This window comes from Bubalus kerabau, chromosome 21, assembly GCF_029407905.1.
Source record: "Bubalus kerabau isolate K-KA32 ecotype Philippines breed swamp buffalo chromosome 21, PCC_UOA_SB_1v2, whole genome shotgun sequence".
Classification (NCBI taxonomy): Eukaryota; Metazoa; Chordata; class Mammalia; order Artiodactyla; family Bovidae; genus Bubalus; species Bubalus kerabau.
The window spans coordinates 63,741,062-63,753,154 of record NC_073644.1 but is presented as its reverse complement, the minus strand read 5'-3'; the positions used below and the strand labels follow the sequence as shown (position 1 = coordinate 63,753,154).

Here is a 12,093-nt window from a genome sequence, read left to right as displayed (position 1 = left end):
ACCAGATGCCATGATCTTAGTTTTCTGAATGTTGAGCTTTAAGCCAACTTTTTCACTCTCCTCTTTCACTTTCATCAACAGGCTTTTTAGTTCCTCTTCATTTTCTGTCATAAGGGTGGTGTCATCTGCATATCTGAGGTTATTGATATTTCTCCCGGCAATCTTGATTCCAGCTTGTGCTTCTTCCAGCCCAGCGTTTCTCACGATGTACTCTGCATATAAGTTAAATAAGCAGGGTGACAGTATAAAGCCTTGAAGTACTCCTTTTCCTATTTGGAACCAGTCAGTTGTTCCATGTCCAGTTCGGAGTATTGCTTCCTGACCTGCATATAGGTTTCTCAAGAGGCAGATCAGGTGGTCTGGTATTCCCGTCTCTTTCAGAATTTTCCACAATTTATTGTGATCCACACGGTCAAAGGCTTTGGCATAGTCGGTAAAACAGAAGTAGATGTTTTTTTCTGGAACTCTCTTGGTTTTTCAATGATCCAGCGGATGTTGGCAATTTGATCTCTGGTTCCTCTGCCTTCTCTAAATCCAGCTTGAACATCTGAAGTTCACAGTTCATGTATTGCTGAAGCCTGGGTTGGAGAATTTTGAGCATTACTTTACTAGCATGTGAGATGAGTGCAATTGTGCAGTAGTTCGAGCATTCTTTGGCATTGCCTTTCTTTGGGATTGGAATGAAAACTGACCTTTTCCAGTCCTGTGGCCACTGCTGAGTGTTCCAAGTTTGCTGGCATATTGAGTGCAGCACTTTCACAGCATCATCTTTCAGGATTTGAAATAGCTCAACTGGAATTCCATCACCTCCACTAGCTTTGTTCGTAGTGATGCTTCCTAAGGCCCACTTGACTTCACATTCCAGGATGTCTGGCTCTAGGTGAGTGATCACAGCATCATGATTATCTGGGTCATGAAGCTCTTTTTTGTACAGTTCTTCTGTGTATTCTTGTTGTTTCGTAGTCCTTAGCTAAAAGGATTGCTGATCTTTATTGTAATTGAGTTGCCAGAGAGATTGAAAATGGGAACAATTTCTGGAATGAAAAATGGGAAGGATTAGGGAATGGCATGGAAAGGGCATGTTTAGAAATGGGTTATTTATATGCAATATTTCTGCCTGTGTAATGGGAATTTTACACATCTGTTGTACTTAAGGTCCCCACATTTAGGGTCTTCCTGTCAAGGATTGTGCTTGACAATCATATCATATCCCCGTCCTGCCAATTATTTGCCATGAGACTTTTTAAAAGTTACTTGACTTCTCTCAGCCTCCTCTGTCAAGGAGATACTTAAAGTACACAGAATTAGGAATGTGCTTGTCACAGTACCTGGTACCTAGTACACAACAAATGTTATAATCATTTATCAATTAATGTGCTACTAGTGTGACGACGGCACCCCCTCCAGTCCTCTTGCCTGGAGGATCCCACGGACGGAGGGGCCTGGTGGGCTGCAGTCCATGGGGTCGCACAGAGTCGGACACGACTGAGCGACTTCACTTTCACATTTCACTTTCATGCATTGGAGAAGGAAATGGCAACCCACTCCAGTGTTCTTGCCTGGAGAATCCCAGGGATGGCGGAGCCTGGTGGGCTGCCGTCTATGGGGTCGCACAGAGTCGGACACGACTGAAGTGACTTAGCAGCAGCAGCAGTAGCAGTGTGTATTGAAAATATTTGACAGATTTTTAAAAGTAGCAAAACAAACCTGATGTCAGTCATTTATTAGAGTTAGCCAGAAAAAGCAATTAAGGTGGTAGGCCCCAAAGGGAGTATCTTTAGGGTCTAATTTCTAAAATGAAAATTGAAAATAGATTTAAAATATGTTTCCTTAGAGAGTTGTAAGAAGTTGGATGTAGAAGTTCTTCCTTGATCAGCAGCTTCCTATGGCACATCTGTAATTTCCTGGTTCTACCTCACATCCTGTAATCATGGACTTGTCAGTGTGACCTTTCCAAGCCCCTAACAAATCAACTGGCCAGTCGTCTCAGTAAGTACTTTTCTCTTCCACTAGCGCATAGAAATTTGCTTATCAATTAAAAATGTTGAAGAAATATTAATAGTGCATACTAGGATATTATTAACAATTGCTGATTTCTATTTAATAATAATTTGCCATTAATATTGTTGAGGAATTTTCTTTCTACTCACCAAAATTTGCATTAATCTAGGTCTTTACAGCCACTGTTTCACTGAATAATCTGGACAGTCATTGCTGCTTGTATGATAGTGATAGAAATATAAAGATCGCTCTTGTCCAAGCACCTCAATTGCTTTCTTGATTAAAAAGTTATTTTTTTGTTTTAGTACTTTTAAAATAACCACAAGTAATATTTTCAGTGCAAGTTTTTCATTGATGTAAACTTTTATAAACATCTAATTTTTTATACATTTTTACATATTGTAATTTTTGACATTGTTTTTCAATGTGTGGTAAACATCCCAGAGGTATAAGTTAAATGACTTTTATTGATACATGGTTATATGTATTTTAAAAATTTTAGTAGTTATTAATTTGTTTAGGTGATTTCCAAATGGTTCATCCATGAAAAAGTTTTCTTTTTCACTGAATCTGAATAAAAAGTGATTAAAAAAAAGGAGAAAAATTAAATGATAATAGTGCTTAATTATATGTGCTTAGGCAATGGCAACCCACTCCAGTACTCTTGCCTGGAAAATCCCATGGATGGAGGAGCCTGGTGGACTGCAGTCCATGGGGTCACTAAGAGTCAGACAGGACTAAGCGACTTCACTTTCACTTTTCACTTTCATGCATTGGAGAAGGAAATGGCAACCTACTCCAGTGTTCCTGCCTGGAGAATCCCAGGGATGGTGGGGCCTGATGGGCTGCCGTCTATGGGGTCGCACAGAGTCAGACACAACTGAAGCGACTTAGCAGCAGCAGCAGCAGCTATAATGTAAGTAGTATGTGAAGGATGATTTTTGGAATCACTGAAATTTTATGTATCAGTTCAGTTCAGTTGCTCAGTCGTGTCCGACTCTTCGCGACCCCATGAATCGCAGTACGCCAGGCCTCCCTGTCCATCACCAACTCCCGGAGTTCACTCAGACTCACGTCCATCGAGTCAGTGATGCCATCCAGCCATCTCATCCTCTGTCGTCCCCTTCTCCTCCTGCCCCCAATCCCTCCCAGCATCAGAGTCTTTTCCAATGAGTCAACTCTTCGCATGAGGTGGCCAAAGTACTGGAGTTTCAGCTTTAGCATCAGTCCTTCCAAAGAACACCCAGGGCTGATCTCCTTTAGAATGGACTGGTTGGATCTCCTTGCAGTCCAAGGGACTCTCAAGAGTCTTCTCCAACACCACAGTTCAAAAGCATCAATTCTTCGGCGCTCAGCTTTCTTCACAGTCCAACTCTCAGATCCATACATGACCACTGGAAAAACCATAGCCTTGACTAGACGGACCTTTGTTGGAAAAGTAATGTCTCTGCTTTTTAATATGCTATCTAGGTTGGTCATAACTTTCCTTCCAAGGAGCAAGTGTCTTTTAATTTCATGGCTGCAATCACCATCTGCAGTGATTTTGGAGCCCAAAAAGATAAAGTCTGACACTGTTTCCATTGTTTCCCCATTTATTTCCCATGAAGTGATAATCCTAGGTAATTTAATAGCCCTGACTAAGTGCTCAGGACTGGGCTGAGTACTGGAGAAAGCCTGTCTTGCTTTCCTGGAATCAGCATGAAGTATAGAGGCAGCCATTACTACAAACAGTTAGAGTCATAGCTGTATAATTATAAACTGAAGTAAAGGTTTGAGCTTCTGATTTGGACTGAGTAGTCCCTGAGGAAGTGATGCTGGAAAGTGCCCGGGAGGGACCTAAGATCCCACTGTTACTATACGAGAGAGCTAGATTTTTATGTTAGCTATTACAGCTTCAGGGTCAAAGTTCTCAAATAAAATGTTTGTTTTACTACTTCAGTAAGCTTTAGGGTAGGGGAAAATTTGTATTATCCTTTAACACAGACACTTTGATACTTGTTACAGAAAAGTTGTGTAACAATAGTGGGGAAAAGAAAGAACATAAGTCCAGGGAGTTATTTGTAAATGCAAAAGAAAGTGAGAAATCATAGAGATATTTCCTTATTAGTGAACATGATAGGGAGGGTACTCAGGTTTCCATGGTAGAGAGGAGTGTTTAAGTCAATGGGAGCCTCTCTACATCTAGGCAGATACCATATGTACTTTAGTTGTAAATAGAGTTTAAGATCTTACTGAAATTAATTAAAATGAGTTGAAAAATGAGTTACTTTGCGTAACTAAATATGATACCTGATAGAAGAGTTCTGAGCTAAAGGATAGAAGAAAGAACAAGTGAACAGAATATTATGGACAGTTTTGGAATAATAAATTTGACAATTTGGGTGAAATGGACAAATGGACAAAAGATACAACTACCAAAACTTACTCAGCAAGTGGTAAATAATCTTAGTATCTCTCTGGATATGAAGAAATTGAATTTATAGTTAAAAACTTTCCAACAAAGGAAACTCTGAGCCATTGATATCCTGTTACACAATAAAGGAAGAAATAGTACTAATTCTACACAAACTCTCCCAAAAAATAGAAGGTAATAACACTTCCCCTTGCATTGTCTGACATCAAAACCAGAGAAAGATATTACAAAAAAAAATTATAGTCTAATATTGCTAGTAAATATTAATTTAAAATGCTAAATATTTTAGCAAATAAAATCCAAGAGTATATAGGAAGGATAATACTTAATGATTAAGTTCAGTTTATTCTGGGAACCCTAGCTTGGTTTAACATTTGAAACTCCGTCATTGTAGTTCACCACACCAGGAGACCCCACACCAGGAGAGACCCCACACCAGGGGAGACCTGGCACCAGGGGAGACCCCACACCAGGTGAGACCAAAAGGGAAAATCCAGATGGCCTTGGTCCTTTCTCGCGAGAGGACCTCACGTGATCCTCCCCTCTCATGTCTGCTTTTGTCAAAAGCACTTGACAAAATCCAGCATTTTCCATTCACAACTTTAAAACTGCATAGTAAAAGTAAAAGAGAACTTCTTTAACGCAACAAAAGGAATCTATGAAAAAAAACTGAGAAACTGATGGCTTTCACCGTAGGACTGGAAACAAGGCAGGGATTTCTGTTGTTTCCACACCTGTTCAACGTTATACTCGAAGTCCTAGACAGTACAAGCATGAGTCGTAAATAAAAAGTCTATAGATTGATAAGGAAGAAGTCCTTTATTCACAGGTGACATAATTTTTCTCCTTGGAAAATCAAAAGGCATCTCCATAAAAACTACTATCAGATCAGATCAGATCAGAAAAACTACTATAACAAACAGTTTTTCAGTGTTGCAGAATACAAGGTGAATATGTAAAAATCAGTGGTAATTTAAAAACTAATGAGGGGAAGCTGAAATAAAAAATGCCATTTACAATAACATTAAAAAGTGGAATATATAGGGATGCCCCACAGGGGCATGGGGAAACTTTTGAGGGTTATGAGTATGTTCTCTCCTGTGATTATTATACACTTTAAATATGTACACAGCTTACTATAGGCCAGTTATGCCTCAGAAAAGCTATAAAAATGCTGTGAAGAACAGTACTGGGACACTTCACAAAGCTGGAGTATAGATGGGAGATTAGGTAAAATACCGACGCTGAGTTTACTGAAGTTGGTAGCCACAGTAGGTACATAAGGGAGTATCATTATTGTCAGAAAATAAGCACTGAAGTATACCCCTCCACACACACACAGACTCACACACAAGAGGGGTAAGTTAAAGAGACAAGGCAAGGACCAGAGAAAGATGATAATGTTAGAGATATGGCTAAGGGGTGTATGGATGTTTGTACCATTATTGCAGCTTTTCTCTGAACTTGAAATTGTTTTAAAATAAAAAAATTAAAAGTCTGTACTAAAGAAAGTGTTGTCATCTACAGAAATTCCCTAGGTGGGACACAAAATACAATCGCCAAAAGAGAAGTTAATTCATTGAACTTTCAGAATTTATAAGTACTGGCTGCTCTTTGAAAAACACAGTTAAAAAAATGAAAAGGGGATAAAAGAGGATTTTAAAATGTCCATTACATGCATGTAAAGTAGCTCAACATTACTGATCACCAGGGAAATGTAAATTAAAACCCCAATAAGTTAACAGACTGGACAAAATTAAACAGATTACAATACCAAGCTTTGGCCCATGTAATGGTTATGGCTTTGAGGATATAACGCTCAGTGAGACAAGTCGGTCACAGAAGGACAAATGTGCACGTCTCTCCTTGTCTGAGATAATCTAAAAGAGTCAAACTCATGATGGGTGGGTGGGTGGGTGGGGGAATGAAAGTGGTTGTTCAATGGCTGTAAAATCTCACTTATGCAAAGTGAATAAGTTGTCGAGATCTGATGTATAACAGTGCCTATAGTTTGAAATACTGTATTTTACACATAAAAATTTAAGAGGGTAGATCTTACGTTAGGAACTCTCTCTCTCTTTTTTTTTTTAAGTCACTCAGTCGTGTCCAACTCTTCATGACCCCATGGACTAGAGCCCGCCAGGCTCCTCTGTCCATAGAATTCTGCAGGCCAAAATACTAGAGTGGGTTGCCATTCCACATCCCCAGGGGATCTTCCCAACCCAGGGATCGAACCCAGGTCTCCTGCATTGCCAGCTAATTCTTTACCATTTGAGCCACTAGGGAAGCCCTCTTCCCACAACTTGAAAACGATTACCTGTGTAGATAAGGCAAGTAGCCGCAGAACAATGAAGCTTATTGAAAGATGGAGGAAGTAAGAAGTGTCCACCAAACTAAGAAGTTTTTTGAGACCGAAAAATGAGGCAGGCAGCTCTAGTCATCAAATAAACTGAAAACATATTTGTTTGCGCTGAGGCTCGCCCAGCTTTGACTCTGTTCCCTCTTTGCAGTGTGTCTTGGGGATTAGCTCCTCTGGATATGCTGCTGTACATCACTTTGGGATTGCTCGTACACTTTGTGTTCTTCGCCTCCATCTTCGACATTTATTTTACCTCTCCTTTGGTTCATGGAATGACTCCTCAGTTTACGCCCCTGCCTCCCCCAGCAAAAAGACTAATGCTGTTTGTTGCTGATGGCCTGCGAGCAGATAAACTTTATGAATTAGATGAAGATGGAAATTCTAGGGCACCATTTGTTAGGTAAGCATGTCAACTGATACAAAGACATCTCTGGAAATTGTTACGCTGATACTGTCTATCTCACGTTGGGTGGAGGGGTGATGATGAAAAAGAGAGCAGGGCACGTATGCCTCTGCCTCTGTCATAGAAATTAGCAAATGTGTTTCCTTCTACAATTACTTCTGTTATTGTAGAAGTTGATACCAGGTGGTTGAAATGCATGACCTTGGCTGCCTAGCCTCACTTGTCCTAATTTCTGAATCCTGGCTTACAACTCAGTATATTATCTTTTTTTCTTTTTTGTAAAGTAAGACTGTTCAATTTTTAGGTAATGACGAGCATAAATTTCAGTGAATTACCAATTACAAAGGTATTTATCTAAAAAATATAAATTTCAATTCATAATACATTTTTTATAAAATAAAGCCTTCCAAATTTACATCACTTTGTAATATGATAATTTTGGATTCTGTTAAGTGGCTTTGAAAAGAACCTGTGGGGTTCTTGTAATCAACTATTCTTTTTTTTCATTTGTAGCAAGCCCCTCAAAAGCCCTTCCTAATGCTACTGTGGAGAGATTAAAGCTCAAATTCAAGGGAAGTTTGTCTAAAATTGTCTATCTTTCCCCTGTCCCTACCTGTCATCATTGCTTCCTATCCCTCTGCCCTATTTTGATTTTGTTTATAGTACCACTCAGCGTGTACAACTTCCACTAAGGCAGGGACTTTGTTTTATACACAACATTATCTCTGGTTCCTAAAACATAGTTCAGTTCAGTTCAGTTCAGTCGCTCAGCTGTGTCCGACTCTTTGCGACCCCATGAATCGCAGCACGCCAGGCCTCCCTGTCCATCACCAACTCCCGGAGTTCACTCAAACTCATGTCCATCGAGTCGGTGATGCCATCCAGCCATCTCATCCTCTGTCGTCCCCTTCTCCTCCTGCCCCCAATCCCTCCCAGCATCAGGGTCTTTTCAAATGAGTCAGCTCTTCGCATCAGGTAGCCAAAGTATTGGAGTTTCAGCTTTAACATCAGTCCTTCCAATGAACACCCAGGACTGATCTCCTTTACAATGGACTGGTTGGATCTCCTTGCAGTCCAAGGGACTCTCAAGAGTCTTCTCCAACACCACAGTTCAAAAGCATCAATTCTTCAGCGCTCAGCTTTCTTCACAGTCCAACTCTCAGATCCATACATGACCACTGGAAAAACCATAGCCTTGACTAGACGGACCTTTGTTGGCAAAGTAATATCTCTGCTTTTTAATATGCTATCTAGGTTGGTCATAACTTTCCTTCCAAGGAGTGAGTGTCTTTTAATTTCATGGCTGCAATCACCATCTGCAGTGATTTTGGAGCCCAAAAAAATAAAGTCTGACACTGTTTCCACTGTTTCCCCATCTATTTCCCATGAAGTGATGGGACCAGATGCCATAGTAGGCAGTTAATAAATATTTGTTGACTGCTAGAAGCATGAATGAACCTGAATTCTATGTCAGATTTCCAGGAATAAATTTATGGTGTGTCAAAGAAATGGATAATATATTAAAGGATACAAAGAAACAAGCAACTCAGGGCAATAGGAAAATATGAGTAGGAAAATAAGATTGTTATGGTTAGGTTCAATACACAAAAATATGTAACAAATTTCTATGACTAGTTTAAAAATTGGGGTGATATATTTGGTTGAATTTCTTGGTTGTCATAGAGAGGAGAGAAATGTAGTTCATCGCAAAGTTAATGACATTAAAATATACTGGTTGTTAAGGCAAAGACGAGCTGTTCTGACAGTGCCTGTTTCTCCCTGGGGTGTCCTGGGGGGCCGAGGGCTCCCAGGTGATCTGCCGTGTGTTGTTTGCCATTCTAGCTGCTTCTGAAGCCTTTTTTGAAGGGGTGTCCTGGGGGGCCGAGGGCTCCCAGGTGATCTGCCGTGTGTTGTTTGCCATTCTAGCTGCTTCTGAAGCCTTTTTTGAAGGGGTGTCCTGGGGGGGCCGAGGGCTCCCAGGTGATCTGCCCTGTGTTGTTTGCCATTCTAGCTGCTTCTGAAGCCTTTTTTGATAGGTTTTCTTTGTTTCTCACTTCGTTTTTTTAAAAATACGATCTGATCAAATGTTTCTCAAGAGAGGTATCCACATTGCTTTATACCTCCCTTTTTTTGCTTGAGTTCAGTTTCCATTATAGAACTGAAGAAGTTAAAAAATATTTCTCCCTTAACATGTGGTTTAATGGTTTTTCAAGCCTTTTACTTCTTATGTATGTATTTTACCAAAGTCTTTGGTTATAAGTCAATTAAAAGTATCTAAATCAGCACTTTTAGGTACTTCTCTCCAGAACATTTTGAGAGTTGAGAGTTTAGCTTGAAAACTGTTACAAATGAATTTGTGTTTCATAACTTGTTGCTCTGCTGACCTTTCACTTGCAATGGCATTACTGTTCATTTTGCATTTTTCTCCAGATTTTGCAAATCACCCTTAGACAACTTAAAGAATGGTGATACATTTTAGCAAAAAAAACTTTTGACTTGTTTTAATCTCAAATTTATAAAGATAATTTAACTCCTAATTGAGAGTATAGCTGTTTCCTCTCTTAATTTTTTATTTTGAAAAACGTTTAACTACAGAAATGTTGAAAGGATTATATCATGAATATTCATCTGTATATCCTTAATCTAGATATGACCATTTTAAACATTTTTCATGTTTTCATTCTCTTGTCTCAACACACACACACATATACCCACTTAAACTTTAATTATTTTTTCCTGAATAATTTGAAAGCAAAATATTTTAACACTTTACCCCTAAACACTTCAGTGTGTATCTCCTAAGAACAAGGACTTCAACATGATCACAACACCATCATCACACCTAATAAAATTTAACAGTGACAAAGTAATCCTTTGTATGTCAGTGATTTCTTATGTCACACAGCGTTTCAGTACTTTGTGACTTAGAGCTGTAGCGTGTATTTTGTTTTGTGATTCTGTGCAGTGCTTGGGTGGTTCCTTGTCTTGCCTGGGCTTTCTTACGCTATGGAATCCGTCTGGTGGGAGGAACTGCACTGAGCCCAGCTGGGATCAGAAAGATTCCTTCTTAAATTTTGACTCCTTCTTTTGACTGGATTTCTTCTGTGGTGATTTTGTTTTTCTACAGCCTTAGCAGAGCCTGTGATCATAGTATATGCTGACTCTTCATCTGTGATATCTTTCAGGAACGTCATAATGAATGAAGGCAGCTGGGGGATCTCTCACACACGTGTACCGACCGAGTCTCGGCCCGGGCACGTGGCCATGATTGCAGGGTTTTATGAAGATGTCAGCGCAGTTGCCAAAGGTACTGTCTCTTTAGATGATTTTTATCACATTAAGAGATTGATTTCATAAATATTACTTCTTTAATACTGAAGCAGTTGCTTCTTTTGTACTGACACAAAGCGAAGTATGTTTTGAGACCCTTTTGACAAGTCGTTTAGCTTGCCTAACTCAACACACACTGGGACTGACTCAAGAATAAAACTTTAATCTTATATCATCATGTCCTGTTGATAGAATATGACTGGATGGATCTCTGCTTTTCCTAGATGTTAACTCTCAAAAGTTCAAAAGTGATTCTGTATTTTAGTAAGAAGTCAATTAACTGTTGTAAGCTTTTTATAAAAAAAATTTGTAGTATAATACAGGTAACAAAATCTGTTGTTAGTTTTGCATTTTTTATGCAGTTAATCCTCTTTGTTATTATTTGAAAAATACTTCTTCAGGAGCCATACCAATACGTCACCATCTAAATATTACTATTGTCATTGTTTTTTTTCCTCAATTACCTGAAGGATGGAAGGAAAATCCTGTAGAATTTGATTCTCTTCTTAATGAAACCAGGTACACATGGTCCTGGGGAAGCCCAGACATCCTGGCTATGTTTGCCAAAGGTAGGAGTCATGGATTATATTTCCTCAGATACTAAGTAGGCAATAAATCAGTATGGTAATTTAAAATATGTACTACATTTTACTGATTATGAGATACATGTTTTGACATATTTAACATCTCTGAAATGAGCATATATTATAATAGATGTGTGAGTTTGACTTTTTTTCATCTTAGTTGTACTTAAAATGTTGGATTATACAGTTTAAATACCTTGGATTCAGTGAAATGGTATATAATTCTAACTAACATCTAACAGCTTTCTAATTTTTGGTAAGTTAGATAACTTCTCTAAATTTCAGTTTTCTTTTTTGTAAAATGTGATAATAATAATTTCTATCTTATAGGTTTGTTTTGGGAGTTAAATAAGTTAATTCATGTGAAATATTGACCAAAATGCTTATTACAATGATCTCATTATGATGGTGATGTTCACTTACTTTGATTAGTAAGAAGTTAGTAGATAATCACATAAAGATTTAAATGTTAAGATTTATATTTATAACTTCTATTTTCATGTATTCAGATCATACCATTGAGATTTGTTGTATTTGTTGTGTTTCTGTGCATGAATCTGCAAGTATGAGAAATCTCTTGATGAGAAAATTCATTTGCATCATTTTCTAGAATCAGCTGGATTCCACTTGAATTTTATGTTATTAAGTGCTTTTTAGTGGGAGCATTTTAGTCATTTCACCTAATGAAAAGGTTTGGACCTTTAGCCATGGATATAATTATACTATAAATTATAATAATCGGAATTATTAAAGATTATTCTATATCTCAAAAGCAAAACAGATACTCAGAATTTTCTGTACGATAGTTACAGAACATTATTATGTAGAGCAGGTCCAAAAACTCGTACTGCTTGAAGTTCAGTTCAGTCGCTCAGTCGTGTCCGATTCTTTGTGACCCCATGGACTGCAGCACACCAGGCCTCTCTGTCCATCACCAACTTCCAGAGTTTACTCAAACTCATGTCCATTGAGTCGGTGATGCCATCCAACCATATTATCCTCT

At 38.6% G+C, this 12,093-nt stretch overlaps 1 protein-coding gene across 10 annotated transcripts in view; it reads left to right on the top strand.

The window, feature by feature from the left end:
- The window catches only part of PIGN (phosphatidylinositol glycan anchor biosynthesis class N), a 106,677-nt gene that overhangs the window by 1,950 nt on the left and 92,634 nt on the right, over positions 1-12,093 (top strand). For 3 of the 10 annotated variants that reach the window (XM_055559709.1, XM_055559708.1, XM_055559712.1), the window contains exons 2-5: positions 1,835-1,989; positions 6,925-7,173; positions 10,362-10,483; positions 10,977-11,075. In XM_055559709.1, the coding sequence (XP_055415684.1) occupies positions 6,953-7,173; positions 10,362-10,483; positions 10,977-11,075 (442 nt within the window). In that variant the 5' untranslated portion in view covers positions 1,835-1,989; positions 6,925-6,952. Of the gene's footprint in view, positions 1-858; positions 881-1,834; positions 1,990-4,808; positions 4,888-6,924; positions 7,174-10,361; positions 10,484-10,976; positions 11,076-12,093 lie in introns of those variants that run through there. The other 7 variants (XM_055559717.1, XM_055559716.1, XM_055559711.1 and 4 more) reach the window with 6 other exon arrangements.